Raw genomic sequence first — 18,999 nt, forward strand, 5'->3', positions numbered from 1 at the left:
TTCTTATCGTTTCCTATTTTTGGATACAAACCCACGCCAAACAGCAACCATCATGGCGTGGCTTCCATTTACATGATACAAACTACAGATTTTGGGAATTATTGCATATGGGACTTGTGTCTAAATACGAAAATAATTTTCAAAAATAATTACAAGTGTTACTTAAATTAACCATTACATGCTGTATCTTTTATTTTAAAGGAAGAAATTAAGCTAGAGTTGGTCAAATTGATGAATTCTCGTGGTTTGTATGAACCTGGTGAGAACTTGAAAGTGAAAATGAGGTTCACTTCGTATTTGTATAAAATATGTATTTTAATGTAATTTTTTCACAAGAAACTCGTGAACTCGAGGCAGAAGATCTTTATTCCAAAATGGAAGCTGACTCTGATAAGGAAAAAATGGTGATTCGGGACATTTTTCTCCGTCGACTTGCCACCCTGAAGCATGGAGAGAAGTGTGATTCAGAAAAACAGTTATATCTTGATAATCCACCACTAGCAAAAGATAGCTTCACATGGGTCGATCCAAAACCTAAAGATGTTCAACAGTGGCAACTTTACTTACTTCAGGATGATAAACCAATTTGCAATTATGTTCAATTTCTAAGATGCGATGAGAAAAATATGCTGTGTAGATGCAAGAAAGGTAGAATTGCAAAATACATATGTACATACCTAGTTTTGCTCGTATTTGTACATATCTGTTACTCTAAATAATATCCAATAACCTGCCAGGACTAGTCTATGAATCCAACCACTGCCGTCTGAAATTGGGTAAAACGTGTGACATCGATTACGATGGAGTTTATGGTTATTAAGGAACAAATTACGCTTTGGATTAATCTACGATAAATTTGGTGACAGCTTATGACATGTTTTTTTCTTAGAATTTGATCCACTCCAAGACCGGAAACGTTTTACTCCTCCGTTTTCACCTGCATGTGTTTCCGGTGCAGAATGCAAAGCAATGCCGCTATTTTTCATGAAGCAATGTTGGTGTCCGGAGGGGAAGATATGTGGGAACAGTTCGTCAACCTCCACGTTCAATCCCTCGACAATTAAAAATTTGACATCCACAATTCAAAAGAGATTCACGCTTAATTTGGGTGAAAGTTGTGATCCAGAGGCTCATTCAGTATTATTAGATCCGAAAGGTAACAATTTTTTATTACAATTTTAACAGACTCACAGTTTCTACGTAATACTGCATTCTCATCTTCAATTCATTACGATTAAGATTCTGAGGTGCGAGACTATAACCTTCGAGTTTCAACACTCCAAAAACTAATCGTTTCTCGACCATCCGTTCATTTTTGCAATCTGGACAAATTCTTAAATTGTTCATCTTCAAAAAAATGCGAGTGTTTCCACCAACTAGTGGAACAGGAAGGAATATGTCGCTCACGTAACCTGGATCAATGTGAATCCACTTTTCCTTACGGAACAAGTCTCTACCCAAGTGGACCTCAATTATGGAAAATTGAACAAATCTTCCAAAAGTCTTTCAGCCCTCAATGTGTCAAAAATGCTGGTTGTGGGAATGATAAAATGATTGGGAAATGTGTGTGCAAAAATGGAAAAGCTGGGCCCTTGTGTAAAGATCCTAAATCGGTGTTTGCCTCAGTTCTCAATCCGTCTCACATTCAAGGCTACAACGAAGATGGAAAAATTAATAAAGTATTTTATAATTTGAACTTTTTCACCTACAAAATGGAAGAATTAATGACATTAACTTATGGAGACGAATGCAATCCTAAATTTGGCTTCATGGTTGAGAGGATTCAATCATTTTACCGAGATATTGGAAGTAGTGAGGATATTGCTAAAGGCAAGACGTTGTATCAGTATAAAAAGGCAACAAAATGGGTCGAGTATTTGCTTAAAAGTGGTGTAACAGGTAAGGAAAAAAACACCAATTGTATTTAGATCTCTGATAATTTATGTTAATAAATATAGAACTCTGCAACCAATTTCACGGTCTAAGTTGTCACCCCATCTCAAAAAAATGCTACTGCCCGTCCACACACGAATATGAGGATAAAATTTGCAAACTTCGACCCAACGAGGAATGTGATCCGAATCCCCAAGCTAGTTGGATTTCAGTCTGTCGTAAAAATTCTCACTGTCTCCCAGCCACATCCACGACTAAGAGCAGTTGTCAGTGTTTGGAGGGTTGGAGTGGACCTGATTGCCAAACCCCCTCTAGAAACAATGGACGACATACGGGCGTGGAAACTTGTGAGAATAATGTCACCATGAATTTAAATGGGGTCATTATCTCAGAATGTTTAGATGGTCTCGTCGAATTTGAAGACAATATTCCTCTTCCACCCGAACCAAACTTATTCTCTGACTTTGCCACCATGCTAGACAGGATTTTAAATCATCGAAATTTACCCATGGACTCGAAATGTGATCCAGATCAAGAGACACAGTTCACAAAACTTTTCCCAACGCTGCCTCATTTTAAGCAGGATGATTACGAATCTCTCCCTCAAGGGAAATTGTTGACCTACAGCGAGTTACGCAGGATTGAAAGGAATGTGGGTGCAAAATTTTGTGACAGGAAAAAGTATTTAGTTTGTAATGGTGAGAGTGGAAGGTGTGATTGCAATTTGAATGTGTACGTTAAAGAGGGGTTGAAATGTAGATTAAGGGAGGGGAAATTTTGTGGGGAGATTGGAACTGTGTATGAAAGGGGGGTGGAACTTCCTTTGTGTGAAAAGGGAACAAAGTGTCGAAAGCTGGGATTTGGCGTTCATACGTGTGTACATGTTGCGACGGAGGATGAGGTCTTTTAATTATTTGTTTTTTCTATACACATTAAATTGGAGAGTAATAAATCCAAAAATAATAAAATTTTTCAACTTGATACGTTCTTTGTAAAGGCTCTACATTTTGCAAATACATCCTGTTTGCGTATGTGAATAAATGAGTTTATGCAGTAATGCCACACAATGCCAGCAATTTCACTGAAATATTTGTGTCATAATATAGGCCACACTTTTTCTGGTGCATGACATAATTCCGTTTAATATGCAAATAAATATATAAATATAGTCTAAGCAATAAATTTTAGTAAAACTGTTATGCTGTCAAATTATTTTTCTTGCAACAATCATTATTTTCAGCAATGAGCAACTAATGGGAAGTAAATAAAAAAAATCAAAACTTTAAAGTGTCATCCTTCACACAAACTGCATATGTTGGGGTGGCAGGGACAAATCCCATGCGATGACCTTTTGGGCACTTCAACAGGCTATAACTATTGACCTGTGGCCAACTTGGGATGACGGGGAAGAGGACAAGATTAGCATCGCTGCGGCTGCCTGAGGGAGAGACGGGGAGTGCCTTGGTAAAATCGAAATTAGGAGTTTTCGATTTTGCTGGGGGGACTTCTCCAGGCTGCTGAGGACTTTCTGGCGTGTCGGATGGGGCCGTTGGCGGCGAATCAGTCGCCTGTTGATGTTTTTCCAGGCAAGTATCCCCGGGTTCGGGATAAGTGCATACCCCTAAAGTCGAGTTGTACACCAAGCCATCAGGGCAGTTGAAGACGTAGACGCTTCCAGCATGACAGACAATAAACTGCCCGCAATGATCAGCATTGTCAAAAGTACCGTAGCCACCAGGACACATACTTTGGTCCATTTGTGGACCTATCAAAATTTTGTATCGTTTTTAACTCAGAGTATTTAAAAAATAATAATTGTTGTAATCTTACGAGAATCCTCTTTCCCTTCACAGTTGACGTGTGAGGGATAGTCACAATTTGAAGTCGTGGGATTGAAGTACAATCCATGCTCACAATTTCCTACTACTCCGGCACCTTCCCAACAATTTATAAATTGGTCACAGTATTGTGGGTGCTTGAATTGTCCATTGGTTTCTGGGCATTGTACAGAGTCATCAGGGCCTTGCCCTTCTGGGGGTGGGGAATCTGAATCTGGAATAAAAAAAATTAGCAGTACTATACTGAAGGCTTCTCTCTCTCTTAGAGTATAATTTTCTATATTAATAGCCTACTTTGTGGAGCTGAAGAAACGCTAGCACAAAAAACGATACATAGAAGAATCATAGATTTTGTAGAATTTGCCATTTTGCCAATTTTATAATAACCTGGACACTAAGGTGAAGTGATAAAATCGAGAACTCACAGATAGAAAAACAGACAAACCTTGACCAGTGACAAAGAAGAAATGGTTAGTTTTCAGCACATATTGAGGAGGTTGATGTTCCGCATCGGTAATAAAAAATGATATGAAAAATTCGCAAATTGACTCACCCGACAAGTGTAAGACGATAGATGTTTGTCACAAGTTGCAGATTCTTATCTTGTTGGACGTAAGTACATTAGGTTTGAATTCTTTTCCAAGTTAATTGGTTAATCTGGACATATTTGTGAGTGCAAACCGGTTTCCTGCTCATTTAGACGGATTTATTTTTTAGCTAATTACTAGGTAAAAGTGTAACTGGGAGAAGTCATTATGACGGTGGAAGCAGAAAATAAAAATAAGACCAAGTTATGAACCCTGCATAATGTCCGAGTAGAAGAAGAAGCGATCGAATTAATTGAGTTGATGTCAACCGTCAATAACAAGACAAGGATGCAAATGAATCAATGTGACGTTGTGTTGGTCCAAATTTTACATGTGTAGGTACCTTAATTTCTCATGCTGCGGATTAACTAACTAATTAGTGCTGGAGTGATGTTGACTAAAAGCCAAAAGCTTTTAATTTAATTTAATTTACAAACTAAAAAAAAATGTCGCAAAAAAATTTCGTGAAGAGTCGACTTCAGATTTATTAAACCAGTTGCAATTGAGATAAATGAGTTTGTCATCTTGTGAGCAATTGTTTCCACAAGATCGATTAATACTGTCCAAAACATGGACCAAATTTTAATTAAAACTACACACCCAGTTTTCTAACAATATATTAACTTTCAAGCTTAATATTATCCAAAAATATGAACAGTTTGATCTGCATTATGTGAATGCATTTGCCTGCCGACTTATTTCAGCCTGCACTTTTAATTTTCTTCTGAGGTAATTTGCATGTTCAGTGAAGATTTTGGTTGTGAGCTCTTTTTTCTCTGATTTTGTCCATGGAACAATATTGCCTTGTCTCATTACAATACTTCTCATGTATTCCAAGGCCTCTGTGGTAAGGAGATTTTAGTTTTAAAAGAAGTTCAAGTTTTTTTTAGTGTTATCTGATATTTACCGAATAATGCTTCCATTTTATTTTGGTTAAATTGCTCTCTTGAACCCCTGCCACTAATGTTCTGGTCTTGAATTTCTTCACTTCTGAATATCTCCTCAAACAAAAACTTTCCAGCCTTCTCAGCACCCGACTTTTCGTCCATCCTGAACCTCTTTATTGCCTCAGTCCAAGCTGATGACTTAATAGTATGGCCACGAATTTTCTGACAAGCATGGAAAAAAATTACGTATTATTCGATATTATTTTTCGTGTCAAATGACTGAACGTGAAATCTCACCACATTTCCCTGAGCATTCACTGGAATAGTTGGCTGTGTAAGATGCATCATAGAAGGCGACGGCGAGGGCGATGAAACATTGCGATCCGCGGAGGTCATGATCGGCGTTGGAGGCACGATGCATGTGAATCTCATTTGTTGGGGTTCACTTTGTAATGTGGGATCTGCTGGCTGTGATTTTGGTGATACTGGTTTCTCAAACTCTTCAACTAATGGACGGCAAGGTCCACTTCCATACTTAATAGAAATGTAGTTGTAAATCTGATTAATTTCAGGAGTCGAGAGATAAACGTTGTGGTCGGGAATTGCAGAGTCAAACCCCGTGCTATCCTCCCACCGTCCTTCTGCCTTGTTTTCCAGAGAGAAGAATCATTGCATTGGGTGTTTCATCTAATTTCATAATTCATTAAATATACAAGTTACCTTAAGTAGCTTTATCCATGCTACAGCTCCTGTAGGATATATGAAAAGGTAGAGAATAAAGTGACCGATTAAAATATATGTACATTTCGTCTAATGAATGTTCAGAGAATTAATAAATTACGTATTAAAGCCAAGACTTTCGGTGGACTCAAATCATCCATACTTCTGAACGGTACTTCCGGAACAAGAAAATCAATTTTCCAATATTTTCGAAATAAAGGTTCCACAATTTCTTCAATTGTGTCACCCAAAACTGCACAAGCCCATCGGTGATATGAAAATTGCACAGCATCCTGACATACATATAGCGAAAATTGGGTTACCTTTGGAGTAAAATTTATAGCAAAACAATAATGAAAACCATTTTCTACACTCACCACAAAAATATCATTGTTTTGTAAAATGACCATTTTTGTAAGTTTTTTTGCAGTTTGGGCTGGATTCCCTAGATAAGTCCTCTTTCCTGACTTCCCAAGTTTGATCACCTTCGCAAATGAGCTACAATAGCTAAAGTCGAGAACCAGGTCCTCTAATATATCCTCATAACCAGCGTTCACTGGGGTCAAAGGGGGCGTTAATGACGACTGCGCACCAATAGCATTGGCGACGAAAGCGTCATCGTCGTCATCATTGTCAGACGCGTTACCCACAATTTCATGCACTTGTATTGAGTCAATCTACACAAAAGAGATGCAGATTATTTGTTTCTATTATTTTATACTCAGGGGAACAAAAGAAACAAATCTGTGTAAAATTACCCGATTAAAAGTGGCGAATGTCTCTGCAATTGCTTCCTTTTCCTCATTATTTGGCCAAGTCGAAGGTTTGAAACTCCAAGGATCCTGATTTTTGTTCATTAGCCATTTTGCTGCTCCTATGAGGAGTTACACATTCATGCATTCTTATTTCATTCATAGATTCATCGTAATGTGATTTTTTATACAAAAGGTGAAATAAAATCTTACGTTGAATTGCAATTTTCTTTATATTCGGCAATTTCTTGACCCCATCATCCCCCGAAGAATTTCTCTTTCTTAGATCGTCCATCGTGAATATCGACTCGCACAATATTTCAGCCGTGGACTTGATGTCGGGTTGGAGAAAGGCTAGTGCCCACCGTTTTGGAAAAATTTTGAACCCTCCTTCTAAGGTCTACATTTGAAAATCATGATATGCAATTTAAGACTGGTCAAAGTAACACATATAATAAATAGCATCACATATTAACTTACGATTGGATAACTTTCGAAACTTTCATAGAAAATTATATGCGTGAAATCAGTTTTTACGGACTCGTGGGATGTTTCTGGCTGTTCTTTTCGAAATTTCTTCCTAGCAAGGTCAATTTCGTCCTTGTATTCATTCATCAAACTATGAAGAGCAGTTCTTTCTGAAATAAAATTAGAGGAAATTAGACACCGAATTGCATAGATAACCTGGAAATGACTGGATGTATGACTTACTGGAAGCCATGTTTTTAAATTAAATACTGCGTTTACAGTATGGAAACAAAGAGTGATCACTTCCGTGTTGCTGCCTGATTGCAAGTGTTTCAAATCCCATGAAACAAGTCCTTTTAATGCAAGTCCATATATATAAATTGAGTATGCAGTGCACATCAAATCCCATCTCATGGTATAGTCACCATACTTGTGGTTAGTTCATGTACAAATTAAGCACGCTAACAATACATAGCTTCGCCTTGTGAACATAATACACACGACTCTTTATAGGCCCATGTCTTCTTATTGTCTGTCTTGTAGATAGTTGGCAGTGGTATACAACTCTAGCAACGGAGGATGAGCTATGAGGTCGAATGTAGTGAATTTTTGGAAATTCTATGAATTGGGCATGTTGAATATGTATGCATTGCGTAAGAGTCGTCATGCTATTTCTGACTAATAAATATCGGTGGTTTGGTTCATGAACGATTTTCATGATCTGATAATAATAATACAACATGGATACACTGTTCATGAGCCTCATGAGCTGTTCATGAGCTTCATGAACAGCTTCATGAGCTTCATGAACAGCTTCATGAACGATTTGTCAATGATGTAAACTCAGAGAATTATGGGTTGCAATATGGCAGTCTGTTGTAATGTACATATGTAACCATCAGAATATAACTATACGTATGTATGAAGGAATGACTCAAACTTCATGAACCGTCAACCAATTTACGTATTCCCTGAGTAAGTATTTATTCCCTTATTACATTTAAGTCCATTTGGTTAAGCATTAGTGGTATATACTTATATATAGATAAACTTGGGTAGATATGCAGTCATCAATGAGGCTTTTCATGTAAATTCAACTTTAGGCGCATTTACTTGCATAAGCATACAGATTAAATGTTCATGAACGGATTTCTGTATGTAAATATGTATGTATTAATATATGACCAAAATGATATATGTATGTACCATATTTATATAGTGGATATAGTATATAGTATGCATACAAGTAAAAAAATATATTAGAATGGGACAATTAAAATTAGAATGCAACAGGATTTTATTGAAAGTGTTCGGTCAAAGTCAGAAAGTAAAACTTTTATAAATCATGGTTTTGAAGAAGTTTTTTTAGGATTCCGTATTTGACTTCCAGTCTCGACAAAAACTTTGGTGACGATATAACGCTCTGGAGTTCGTTCTGGTTTTCCTGACATGTTTTCAAAGTGTTTCAAGGCATCTGAAACAGTAATTTTATGTGATTTTAGTGACATTTCATTATGCAAACTTGTACAATAATAGATTGGAGTAGATTGTAACCTACCAATAATCGCGATCACCGTAGTTTGTGGATATTTTTGTGTCCCATGTCTCCCACTCCATGTCATGGTTTCCTTTTGCTCCTGTGTGAATAATTCGTGAAATAGATACTTGCCTGCTTTCAACGTTCCATTGTTGTCGAACTCCCTTTGAGCTTGATTCCAAATGGCCGTTGGATAAGTGTGCTCGCCAATTGTCTATATTTATGTTGAATGTGCAATTTTTAGATTACGACTGAAAGATGAACTGTAAATAAGGAATGTGGAATTTACAATTTGTTCCCCCACTCCAACAGAAGAAGTACTGTGCGGAGTTGGGAAAAATTCTTGAAGATTTTCGTTGAGGCTTGAGACGTTGATATCACCAGATTTTTGCGACTCCTGATAGTTATCGTTGCTGACTTTATCAAAATTTACAACTAGTGATACCTGATTTGTCGGTAAAGATGGGCTTAAATCATCCAAAGAGGGGCAAGTTTTGGTAGTAGTTGAAATCTGAGGGGATGTTAGAAGAATATTGTTGATTAATCCAGATTCCTCTTGGAAGTTTGAACATGCTGAAAAAACTTCATTTTGCAACCAGTTTTGAATCTCATTTTCTGGAATTGGGGGTTGTTGAAGAGAAGATGGAAAATCATACACGTTGGTAGCTGCTGCACCGAGGGGGGTAGATTGACTGACTGCATTTCCCATTATGGGCTGAGAATCTGTGCAACAAATTTGCACTTGATGATGATTTGGTGGGCTCCAAGAATCTATATCGTCTCCAATCTTAATCCTTGCGTCAATAAAAATGCTAGAAGCGATTTCCTCAAGTCCTTGGTCAATCTGTCGCTTTTCCTCAAGTGTTGGATAAACATTATGTTCCTGGTTTTCAGAATTAAAGTCCCACGTCGAGCCAGTGATGTCCCCTTTTCGGACACTGATGAGAAATTTCACAGCTCCTACAAAAATTTTTACTATTAGGCTTATGAATATTAATATGCTGTTGGTTTCGCTCGATATTGTACGTACGGTAAATAGCAAGTCGTTTGACCGGACAAATATCCTCCACGGTACGGAATAGTTTTCTAGCTTGTAAGAAATCTCTTCTAATGTATTGCTTACAGAGTTTCTTGGCCACTTCCTTAAACCCTTTTATCGCAGCAGCGGACGAGTCAGTAACTCGATTGTTGGAAAACTGTACAGCGTCCTAAACGATGTCATGTAATTATAAGCATGTAATGGCATAAGTCATGATAAAACAAGTATATCAATTTTAGTTGTTTTCAGCGTACAAAGAAAATGTCATTGTTGAACGGAATTGTGCATCTGGTCAGAGCACGTACTGCATGTGCTGGATTCATTTGGGTTCCTTGTGCTGCTAAAAATGAGATGAATTGTTTAAAAACTGTATTCCAGTTGTCTTCAACGTCAAGGATTTGATTATTCAGTGTTGAAAAGAGTTCGTCTACGTTTAGACTATATGTAATATCGTCAACTAAAGCTTGGAAAAGATGCGGATTATCACCAGGAATGGGTCGATAGCTCTGTATTTGTAAAATCAATTGCCAATTATTGTCCACAATTTTGATTTTAAAGCACATTACGGAATGAATAAATTACCGGTTGGTCAAATGAAGCGAGTGCAGCATTTATCACGTGGGCTTGCGCCGACGTTGGCATTTGTAATGTTTCTTGAAACTCTGCTGAACTTGACCATGACCATGGATCCTTCCTTGTCTTAGCATCCATCCATACTGCAACTTCTAATTAAGTAAAGAAAAAAATGAATTTCTGCAAATGTCCACAAGTCTGAAAAGTATAATACTTTTGATTAAGTTGTCACGTAGCTCCAAGTTTTCTGCATGGACAACTTTGCAAAGTTGTCTTGTTATGGATCCGAGATCTTCCTGAATGAACGCGAGTGCCCAATCGGTAGTGGATACGTATACGTTTGGTGCAACTTCCTAAAAGAATTTTGAGAAAGTTTAATTTAATATTTATACCATTAATATATTTGTTAAAGAGAATACTGCTTCGTACAATGAAATGATTAATGAATGCTGTGAAATAGAGAATGTGTGATTCATCGGAAGTGGATTGAGCAGAAGAATCTACATATTAACTACGTATTAATATTATGTAATTTATATTAATTAGTTTTATGTAATTTATATGTAGAAGATTTATATCTACCTTTCATCTCATTTCGAAATTGGTTGTTTAGTTTGCCAATTAAATTTGGAAACTTCTCTTGGATATAAATTTGGGCCTGACTTAACTCCAAAGGAATCGCCTTATTGCTTTCTAGAATTTCAGCCAAAGTTAGCAACCTTATGAAAAATTGTTTAAAAATTGATACTTACTCCGCATTTTCCTGTAAGTTTGTGTGCTAATTATCCAGAAAAAAGTTTCGACGACAAGAAATTCATCCACATACGCTATCTCTAACTTTTTTCACATACTTTGTACAAGTGTTATGTGTATTAAGTAGATGCTGTTGTTACGTAAATGCAACACGACTGAATAATTAAATCTTCTGCGAAATACGAGACAATCCGACCGTATTAACACCCACCGCAGCCCAACTCGCTTTTAGTTATTTATTTAGCAACGATGTTGCACGAATGTTTTATTTAACACGAGTAAATGTGCAGTTAAATCAGGATGCATGGAATCTCAAAATCTGAAGAGACCAAGATTTTTGCAGTACGAACCTTTGCAAAAATATCATGAGTAAAATTGTGCACATGAAAACCCATGAGTTCTTTTTTTTCGAATGCACTGTTGTACATACGTACATATGCTTCTAGTATATGCAAATTATGTACAAGGAAATGAGCACATTCCCTGTAATTCCATTGTTACACATTATGATACTTAATACCCGTATTATTTGAAATATTACGCGAATTTTATAAATTAAATGAGGAAACACTTGTTGAAAATTGTTTTCGAGGGTAGGAGATGTGAGTATAGCTGATGAAATGCATATAAAAATGCTGTTTTCATCTCTGATTTTATTCAGAGAACTGCTTATAAGTATTGCGTTTACTTTCACACAATAGGACAACCTTGACAGAAACTGACCGGTTATACATACATCGCATGTTTTTTTGTTAGATATACATGCATGATGTGTAAATGCATATGTATTTACGTACACAAGCATGTAAATATGTATTAAAGTCCAAGTGGTGTCATCGCATCTCAGCTTGCTGTATCATTTTTGCGAATTAATTAATTCCAGGTCCGAATATTTGGTAATTTTCTTAAAATGGGTGGTGGACTTGGGTTAAATCGTTTCATACGGGAAAATGTACACGAAATGCTCATTGATTGCTTCGACATTTTACTATTTTCTACAATTTGTGTGTTCGTACTGTTGAAACTTCTTCCATTGTACTTTGTTCACAAGGCAAGACGAGGAATCAAGTAATTTTCTTTGATTATACATTTGTTATCATGTATGAAAATTTTTAATTAGTGATAACTTTGCAAATATCTAGAGCAAAATGGAGTACTTCTCCCAAAGATGTGGTCATTTTACATACAACTCCTCGTGGAGTTTTGACACCTTGCATTTCACCCTTCGCATTGAAGCTGGAGACCTATCTTCGAATGGCAAAAATTCCGTATAAGGTCAGAACAAGTGGGAATTAAGGTTCTTGCAATTCAACGTGCATGCATATGTCGTGTAACTGGTATCGTTGATTTTGAATCTAGTTTGATGGTGAATTTCCATTCGGCAAGAAAGCCAAGACGCCCTGGATAACATTAAACGGGAAACACATTGCGGACTCACAGCTAATTATTGAAACTTTGAACAAGTACGAGTACGTATATTAATGTCTGCAGATATGTCAAGGATTTGAATGGTTTAAACATAAATATTATTAAATCTTAGAAAATTTGAGGTAAAACTTGGCAACTATAATGAAACTGAGCGAGCTTATGGAAGAGCAACAAGGATTATGATTGATGAGCATATGTACTGGTAAGTTCTTATGGTTTGTGGTATTCGTATAAAAATGTGATAATATTGCAGAAAATGAAGAATTATATTATGTTCTGTTCGGTCAGGGGAGGCGTCGTTTGGCGATTTTCATATTGTGACCAAAAAGTTTTGAAAGCAATGTACAAACCTCTTTTCAAGAAGTATAATTGGATTATGAGGGAATTTTTGTGGCGAGGAGTCGTTTCCAAGATGAGGGGCCTCGCGTGGGCTCAAGGAACTGGGCGACATTCGTACGAAGAAATTGTTTCAACTATGAACGAGTCCACCTTTGCTCTGTCCAAGATCCTTGGCAATAAGAAATTCATTCTTGGAGATTTACCTTCTGAGGATGACGCTGCCATATTTGGTTTGTTGGCGCAGGCCTTGTATTCCTCCCCTGGAGCCCCATTCCATGATGCTTTCGATAGTAAGGAACATAATATATTGTCTTAAAGAGCATAATATTTTCTGTGCTTATAAATTCTTTCGTTTCATAAAGAGTGTCCAAATCTTGTGGAATATACGAACCGCATGAAGGAATTGTACTGGCCGGATTGGGATGATAATTTGGCCAAACCGTAAAAATCTTTGAAGATGCTAAATTATTTTGACAATACTTTGTTCACATCTAAGAATAAATCAAGTTTTAATTTATTAGGACTGATTTTGGTTGATAATAAATGCCCTACAATTTTATGTATTCTATCTTAAATATATTAAATAAATAAGCTTGCCTGCAAGGTTAGTTTGACATGTCAATCGATAACCAATAGTTCAAGACTCATGACCTATGCAGTGACTTCGTAAGGACTATAAACAGTTGAACGACGTAGACATTTCTATAATATACTTAATTTGTAAAATCTGACAGTGTTTTTCGTTAGCAGTCACTTTCACAAGGGCCAAAAATGCGATATTTAGAACTAGCTATTTAATACTATGAGTACATAATGAATGATGCTATATATATAACAATTTGATTTGTTATTCTGAGACATCACAAGTGAATAAAACTGAAATTATTAAAGCCGATAAACACACAAAAATAACCCGACTACTTTGACGCCAGTGCTAAATTATCCGTACTACAAATTCGCTCACCTAATTTTTGCTGCGCGTCAGCAATTCGATTGTGATGAGCTTCCAGCCGTACAATATTGCATTCTATTTCTTCTAGCCGTTGAAGTTTCTTTTTGTGATATTCTTCCAACGTTAAATTTTGTTCTTCTCTCAGTTCTCGGAAGTCCTTGTCGAGTTCCTTATGCCAAGGGTACAGCACGAAGTACTATATTGACATAAAGGTCAGCTCTTTTAGTTAAAGGTCCGAATAAAGAAGGCAAAACTGTGCCAGCAATGACAGCGTTCATGACTTAACTCGATACATCAATTTTCTAACTATTAAGCTATTTGACAAACCTGAAACCCAAGGGCAGAAGTTGCAACTGCAAAATTGATGTATGGCAAGATCTTGCGAAGAGTGGGTCCCAGCACCATGGTTTGGTCTTTATGGCGAAGATTTCGTCCAACCCAGAAGATTCTGCGCATTCAATATTAAACCATTTAATTGAATCAAAATAATGAAACTTATTAATCTAGTGAAAAAAAATATAAAACTTACCACTCTTCTTGACAAACTGATAAAATGTGTATTCGACGTGGCCAATAATGGTAAAGCAGTTGAGAGACGGTTAAGTCTCCCTTGTCACCTAAATTAAAGTTTTGCACTGCAGGTTCCAGTGGTGAGCCTGTCAGTAGTGCACCTGCCTACCATCACGTAATCAAATTCTCAAATTTTCTCGTCCTTCTGGAAATTATTCAGAATTAGTCAGGGTAATATAATTAAGCCGAAACTCAAATTAGACTTTCTGTCTGTGATATTTTCCTTAGAGGCTGGACAACAATATAATTATTTTGTATCTCGATTTCATAATTTTTTGGTACTTACGTGTCTGTCACTTCCGGTGTTGCCGACCACCTGGAAATACTGACCTTTGCAGCTTGTCACGTACATAGAATTCACGGTTCTGAAGAATGATCAGGAAAGTTTTGGCAGAAATTTTTCTCCGGGTTGCATATTGCGATGGGGTGAATGGATGCTCTTCCTTCCTTGGTCATCGTTTTTCTTGTTGTCGCTGCAGATATCATATCGACCAAATAATTATGTACGTAAATGTCGTTAAAGTATATAGCACCCCAGACCCACAGAATATCCACAGCCATGAATTTTTGTGTAGAGTACTTATGAAAAGAATACAAAATGTAAGCGTATCATGCATACAGTTTAATAGTCAAAAGTTTCTTGAAAAACATGAATTTTAATATATGTAAGCAGTATAAAAATCATTTAAGCCTTTAGTGCTTTCTTTCTGCAAACTGCATTTACATAATGATTCAGATTTGCGTGGTTTGCAATTATCATAATTACATTGCATTTCTTTTACAACTGAATTGAATCATTTTTTTTATCAAAAGATGACTGTCAAATTGAGACATCTCCGTATTCCCCTGGAAAAAACTTATCAAACATGCAACCACTTTGGTCATTCCAGATATTCATCTCTTCATTCTATTGTACTGCTAAAAAATTCTTTGACCTCGATCAAGGTTTGACACGTGCAGAAGTACTTTTTTCTGTTGAGATATGTGCATATGTGCATACATACATGTATACTGCATATGTAGGTATTATTTAAGAGGATAAATAATCTGGTGGTGATGATCTCGCAATGCAACGCAGGACAGCGCAGAACGATATAAAGTTTTTTTATGGTTGTTTCACGGATCAATTTATCCAAGAGTTAAGCATCCAATGAAATGCGTGTTGAAACCTGAAAATAAGTTGTTGAATGGAGCATGTAACACTTAACAAACGCAACTAATAATATAAGTATATAATTGTTAGTATTTATTTTGGCAGATATTACACAATTTTCAGTTATGCAAGATCATGAAAAAGGAATGACCATTGTCAAGTCGAATGGGTTCAGATTCAGAATACCTTCACCTTCCTTCATTTGCATAAATTAAATTTTGCAATTTTGCATACTTTATTCGATTTGAGTTGATATATTTACATGGTAAATTTCTAAAATGATTTCTCTGTGGTTCGGATTTGTAGCAGTGACACTTGCTTTTCTTTTCATGCAATTGTCTAGGAAGGATAAGCGAGAACTGCCAGGTGTGATATTTCGATTATCTATTCCAAGCTTATTTTTCTAGAAAAAATAAAAATAAAAATTCGAATATGGATGTCTAGGTCCCGTTGCATTTCCAATTTTAGGCAACATTGTGCAAATGATGTCTGCATTTCAAACGTACACTTATCCTTTCACTCACTTTGCCGAGAAATATGGAGAGATTTATCGTCTCAAGCTTCCCTTTGATGAAATGGGTAAGTAACATTATGATCAATCAAGGTCTTGTATTTTACTTTATGCAAGTTAATATTTATGCCTATTTACATACATATTAACTAAAATTATGAATTTGTCTATTTCTAGTTGTTCTAGCATCATATGATGCAGTTAACACTGTGCTTAGCAAAGAAGAGTCGTTTGGTCGTGATCTCAGTGGGATAATGATTGACAGAAATTTCGGTCAAAATATTGGCATGCTCTTTGGAAACGGTGAAATGTGGGATAAGAGTAGGAAATGGATTGTTCGAAATTTACGTGATTTCGGCTTTGGAAAATCGCACCTTCTGGAAGCCTCTGTGAATAATGAGATTGACAATTTTTTGGATAATTTGGAGGAAAGGGAAAAGGATCCTTGCAAAATAATTTTACCAGTAAGTCAAACTTTTCTCGTCCCCGTTAGCCGTGTCATGTACAAAATGATGGCTGGATACGACACAAAAATTGAAAATGAGACATTGCTTGAAATGAACCAACAAACATCGTTGATGGAGAAAGCCAGTGGAATTACGGGAACTGTGGGAGCGGCTTTAGCTATGTACATTCCTCAAATTAGATTTATTTTCCCAGAATGGACGGGTAGAAATGTTCAATTAAGTTGCAGAGAAACCATGCAAAAGGAATCAAGAGTGAGTTTTTATCTATCATTGAACTACGATGATGGAAATTTATCAATATTTCCATAATTTTGGGTCACAGTTAAATTAGAAAGATTTCTGCTTGATATTTGTAGAAATTACTGGCAGTAGCTAAAGATAAAATGTCCAAAAGTGGGGTACAAGCTGACTCATTGACGGAAAAATTTGTACTGCAAATGAAAGAAGAATCTAAGTTAAAAATCAATTCTGGAATTTTCACAGGTAGATAAAATTATAAATATTGCATAAGGCATTTGTTATTACAGATTTGAAGGTGTAACGTCTCAACATTCTAGATTTGAGCCATGACATTCTGTTTGCCGATCTTTTCCAAGCCTCTAGCAACACTACTGCTTCATACTTAGAAGCATTCTTTCTATTCATGATTCTTTACCCAAATGTCCAAGAAAAGTTGTTCCGCGAGCTGCAGGATACTATTCCAGATGGACATGAAATTACATACCATGATAAAAATAGGTGATCATCACTAAATACTACTATTATCTGATAAATTTTATCGTATTGAGGTATTTTTTCTCGGACCATGCATTTAGAATGGTCTATGCACAAGCCGTGATGCTGGAAGTACATCGCGTCGCGAAAATCACGCAACATCTTCTCCCAAGAAGGGCTATAACTGATTTTGATTACAAAAATTTTCGAATAAAAAAGGTAAGTATGACGCAGAAATAAATAGGAGCTTAACACGAGAACTCTATATAATTGACTAGCGATACATGTTACTACGTAGAACTCCATTATTATGGCGGACATGAATTCTCTCTTCAACAATCCTGGTATTTTTCAAGATCCTTTGAGTTTTAACCCAGAGAGATTTATTGATGCAAATGGATCTTTGGTCAACGAAAAACTTGTTATTCCATTTAGCGTGGGTATGTACTGTGCCCTTGAATAATTCATTCAATATGACTTATCAGAAAGTGTTCCTGTACTGTAAAATGGGTATATTTATATATTTGTAAATAGGAAAACGAAGCTGTCCTGGGGAATTATTCGCAGATGTGACAGCATTCTTAATGGCAATGCATTTCATTAACAAATACAAACTGAGCACCGTCCCTGGAGAACCAAAACCTAAAGAGGCCATGCACATTGGGATAACTTCTTGTCCTTATGAATTCTCAATGCTTATGACGAAACGACAATGAATTTTGAAAACTATAGTTTTGCATAAAGTATGGTCATGACTGAATTTAATTATCAATTTACGTATTTATTTAATGTACCAGTAATAAGATACCGAGGTTATAGATAGAATTAAATAAAGTACACTTTGTGTCGAAGTCGCAGTTTGTTGAATGTAAAAAATGTGATAAAATTGCAAAGCAGTCTTGTTTTTGCTGAATCATCCAGATTGCAGCTAAAAGTAATACATAAATATGCTGTCTGGAAGCTTACATTTATTTATTTGAGAAATATTTAGCTGGACATACAGCACATCTTAATTTTGTGTGACATACATGTAGATGGTCTACCTATATAATATGTTCATATTTTTAGCAAGGTCTTTTATCGACCCACTGTACGAGATTTTGCTTACATATAAGTATTTATATGCTCATGCAAACACAGCGTAAACATTTATCAATTCGAATTGAAGTATTCTGATAAATAGTTAAATCGTTTGTTACTACAATGTTTGATTGAAAATGGGAATATATATACGACTTTATCAATATCAGCACTGATTGTACTAGAATTTATGCATGTGTATCAATTTTATATAAAGTACTGAGGACTAACCAAAAACTACCCTTCAAGAATCTTCCCATCCGGAAAGAATTTCTCAAAATTTCTCAATATTATTAAAGGATCGCACCGCTTTGTAGGAAAAAATGTCACCTAAAAATTTTCGATACTTTGTTAAACAAAATGGTAAAGGAAATATCCAAGTTATAGCTCTCGGGATTACAAACTTGACTAAATCCTCAAGGGCTTTCATAAATTTCACGAACACGTTCCGAGCTTTTCAATTTGCACACATATTTAGCATGTATGTAGGTATGCAAATACATCTGTAGAAACATCTACTCTTGTAATCATGCCATCATCATTCATACGTAATATTATTTTTCCTTAGTTAACTTTGACTTCTCGAGTTGATATATTCTTGCATGCAACTTTTTATTTGTATAGATATTTGTGTTAATGAGTGAATATATATTACCAACTGGCTCATCCTTACAGCATAGTATCAGTCTGTCAACTACCTTGAACACTACACAAAGCACTGGTCAAGTTTTTGTCTTA

General features: G+C 36.1%; 6 protein-coding genes and 2 long non-coding RNA genes across 12 annotated transcripts; 4 read left to right on the forward strand and 4 right to left on the reverse strand.

Annotated features, from left to right (window-relative positions):
- The first annotated feature begins 374 nt into the window (after positions 1 to 374).
- Positions 375 to 2,803, forward strand: LOC118434784. Its single transcript, XM_035849023.1, has 4 exons — positions 375 to 648; positions 890 to 1,156; positions 1,240 to 1,899; positions 1,959 to 2,803. The coding sequence occupies exons 1-4, from the start codon at positions 375 to 377 to the stop codon at positions 2,801 to 2,803; spliced, it is 2,046 nt and encodes a 681-aa protein (XP_035704916.1).
- Positions 2,804 to 3,012: 209 nt separating this feature from the next.
- LOC110846699 (chondroitin proteoglycan 2) lies at positions 3,013 to 4,207 on the reverse strand. Its single transcript, XM_022093523.2, has 3 exons — positions 4,026 to 4,207; positions 3,724 to 3,945; positions 3,013 to 3,658 (listed from the first exon to the last, which is right to left on the reverse strand). The coding sequence occupies exons 1-3, from the start codon at positions 4,096 to 4,098 to the stop codon at positions 3,168 to 3,170; spliced, it is 786 nt and encodes a 261-aa protein (XP_021949215.1). The 5' UTR covers positions 4,099 to 4,207; the 3' UTR covers positions 3,013 to 3,167.
- Positions 4,208 to 4,778: 571 nt separating this feature from the next.
- LOC110847099 lies at positions 4,779 to 7,751 on the reverse strand. Its single transcript, XM_022093954.2, has 10 exons — positions 7,389 to 7,751; positions 7,158 to 7,315; positions 6,891 to 7,077; positions 6,684 to 6,799; positions 6,303 to 6,602; positions 6,047 to 6,218; positions 5,926 to 5,954; positions 5,503 to 5,850; positions 5,226 to 5,427; positions 4,779 to 5,160 (listed from the first exon to the last, which is right to left on the reverse strand). The coding sequence occupies exons 1-10, from the start codon at positions 7,396 to 7,398 to the stop codon at positions 4,988 to 4,990; spliced, it is 1,695 nt and encodes a 564-aa protein (XP_021949646.1). The 5' UTR covers positions 7,399 to 7,751; the 3' UTR covers positions 4,779 to 4,987.
- LOC118434982 lies at positions 5,555 to 6,061 on the forward strand. Its single transcript, XR_004834412.1, has 2 exons — positions 5,555 to 5,684; positions 5,778 to 6,061. It is a non-coding gene; the product is annotated as an uncharacterized LOC118434982 (long non-coding RNA).
- A 667-nt stretch (positions 7,752 to 8,418) lies between the features above and the next one.
- On the reverse strand, positions 8,419 to 11,677 carry LOC110846229. 2 transcript variants are annotated; one of them, XM_022092904.2, is made up of 10 exons: positions 11,047 to 11,677; positions 10,877 to 10,987; positions 10,724 to 10,794; positions 10,509 to 10,647; positions 10,304 to 10,446; positions 9,976 to 10,227; positions 9,713 to 9,890; positions 8,972 to 9,642; positions 8,704 to 8,896; positions 8,419 to 8,619 (listed from the first exon to the last, which is right to left on the reverse strand). In XM_022092904.2, exons 1-10 carry the CDS (start codon positions 11,051 to 11,053, stop codon positions 8,489 to 8,491), a joined length of 1,896 nt encoding a protein of 631 aa, XP_021948596.1. In that variant the 5' UTR covers positions 11,054 to 11,677; the 3' UTR covers positions 8,419 to 8,488. The 2 variants fall into 2 exon arrangements, with proteins under 2 accessions (XP_021948596.1, XP_035705114.1); XM_035849221.1 differs by having other exon boundaries at positions 10,724 to 10,805; positions 10,877 to 11,672.
- Positions 11,678 to 11,838: 161 nt separating this feature from the next.
- On the forward strand, positions 11,839 to 13,373 carry LOC110846121 (failed axon connections homolog). Of its 2 annotated transcripts, none has more exons than XM_022092753.2 (6): positions 11,839 to 12,115; positions 12,190 to 12,322; positions 12,407 to 12,516; positions 12,588 to 12,677; positions 12,764 to 13,104; positions 13,177 to 13,373. In XM_022092753.2, exons 1-6 carry the CDS (start codon positions 11,958 to 11,960, stop codon positions 13,257 to 13,259), a joined length of 915 nt encoding a protein of 304 aa, XP_021948445.1. In that variant the 5' UTR covers positions 11,839 to 11,957; the 3' UTR covers positions 13,260 to 13,373. The 2 variants fall into 2 exon arrangements, with proteins under 2 accessions (XP_021948445.1, XP_021948446.1); XM_022092754.2 differs by having other exon boundaries at positions 11,840 to 12,115; positions 12,407 to 12,510.
- On the reverse strand, positions 13,307 to 18,931 carry LOC110846122. Of its 3 annotated transcripts, XR_004834288.1 has the most exons (5): positions 18,917 to 18,931; positions 14,623 to 14,809; positions 14,296 to 14,481; positions 14,094 to 14,214; positions 13,307 to 13,962 (listed from the first exon to the last, which is right to left on the reverse strand). It is a non-coding gene; the product is annotated as an uncharacterized LOC110846122 (long non-coding RNA). The 3 variants fall into 3 exon arrangements; XR_002547563.2 differs by lacking the exon at positions 18,917 to 18,931 and having other exon boundaries at positions 14,296 to 14,478; positions 14,623 to 14,851; XR_002547562.2 differs by lacking the exon at positions 18,917 to 18,931 and having other exon boundaries at positions 14,623 to 14,844.
- On the forward strand, positions 15,572 to 18,050 carry LOC110845805 (methyl farnesoate epoxidase). Its single transcript, XM_022092317.2, has 8 exons — positions 15,572 to 15,855; positions 15,934 to 16,068; positions 16,178 to 16,719; positions 16,824 to 16,950; positions 17,025 to 17,205; positions 17,283 to 17,400; positions 17,480 to 17,621; positions 17,716 to 18,050. The coding sequence occupies exons 1-8, from the start codon at positions 15,768 to 15,770 to the stop codon at positions 17,895 to 17,897; spliced, it is 1,515 nt and encodes a 504-aa protein (XP_021948009.1). The 5' UTR covers positions 15,572 to 15,767; the 3' UTR covers positions 17,898 to 18,050.
- Positions 18,932 to 18,999: the final 68 nt, after the last annotated feature.

The sequence above is a fragment of the Folsomia candida genome, unplaced genomic scaffold (genome assembly GCF_002217175.1).
Source record: "Folsomia candida strain VU population unplaced genomic scaffold, ASM221717v1 Fcan01_Sc003, whole genome shotgun sequence".
Taxonomy (NCBI): domain Eukaryota; kingdom Metazoa; phylum Arthropoda; class Collembola; order Entomobryomorpha; family Isotomidae; genus Folsomia; species Folsomia candida.

Coding starts and splice junctions, on each gene's coding strand:
- LOC110847099 (XM_022093954.2), bottom strand. Junction 6,800..6,890: donor AAAGAAAATTGCAATTCAAC/GTAAGATTTTAT, acceptor AACTCCTCATAG/GAGCAGCAAAATGGCTAATG. Junction 6,603..6,683: donor CATTCGCCACTTTTAATCGG/GTAATTTTACAC, acceptor TCTTTTGTGTAG/ATTGACTCAATACAAGTGCA.
- LOC110846699 (XM_022093523.2), bottom strand. CDS start 4,098: ATGGCAAATTCTACAAAATCTATGATTCTTCTATGTATCGTTTTTTGT. Junction 3,946..4,025: donor CGTTTCTTCAGCTCCACAAA/GTAGGCTATTAA, acceptor TTTTTATTCCAG/ATTCAGATTCCCCACCCCCA. Junction 3,659..3,723: donor TGAAGGGAAAGAGGATTCTC/GTAAGATTACAA, acceptor AAATTTTGATAG/GTCCACAAATGGACCAAAGT.
- LOC118434784 (XM_035849023.1), top strand. CDS start 375: ATGGAAGCTGACTCTGATAAGGAAAAAATGGTGATTCGGGACATTTTT. Junction 649..889: donor GCTGTGTAGATGCAAGAAAG/GTAGAATTGCAA, acceptor TTTTTTTCTTAG/AATTTGATCCACTCCAAGAC. Junction 1,900..1,958: donor GCTTAAAAGTGGTGTAACAG/GTAAGGAAAAAA, acceptor TAATAAATATAG/AACTCTGCAACCAATTTCAC.
- LOC110846121 (XM_022092753.2), top strand. CDS start 11,958: ATGGGTGGTGGACTTGGGTTAAATCGTTTCATACGGGAAAATGTACAC. Junction 12,323..12,406: donor TGGCAAAAATTCCGTATAAG/GTCAGAACAAGT, acceptor TTTTGAATCTAG/TTTGATGGTGAATTTCCATT. Junction 12,517..12,587: donor GAAACTTTGAACAAGTACGA/GTACGTATATTA, acceptor ATTAAATCTTAG/AAAATTTGAGGTAAAACTTG.
- LOC110846229 (XM_022092904.2), bottom strand. Junction 10,795..10,876: donor ATTTCGAAATGAGATGAAAG/GTAGATATAAAT, acceptor GTTAATATGTAG/ATTCTTCTGCTCAATCCACT. Junction 8,897..8,971: donor TTGGAGTGGGGGAACAAATT/GTAAATTCCACA, acceptor ACATAAATATAG/ACAATTGGCGAGCACACTTA.
- LOC110845805 (XM_022092317.2), top strand. CDS start 15,768: ATGATTTCTCTGTGGTTCGGATTTGTAGCAGTGACACTTGCTTTTCTT. Junction 16,069..16,177: donor GCTTCCCTTTGATGAAATGG/GTAAGTAACATT, acceptor GTCTATTTCTAG/TTGTTCTAGCATCATATGAT. Junction 16,951..17,024: donor CAATTCTGGAATTTTCACAG/GTAGATAAAATT, acceptor TCAACATTCTAG/ATTTGAGCCATGACATTCTG.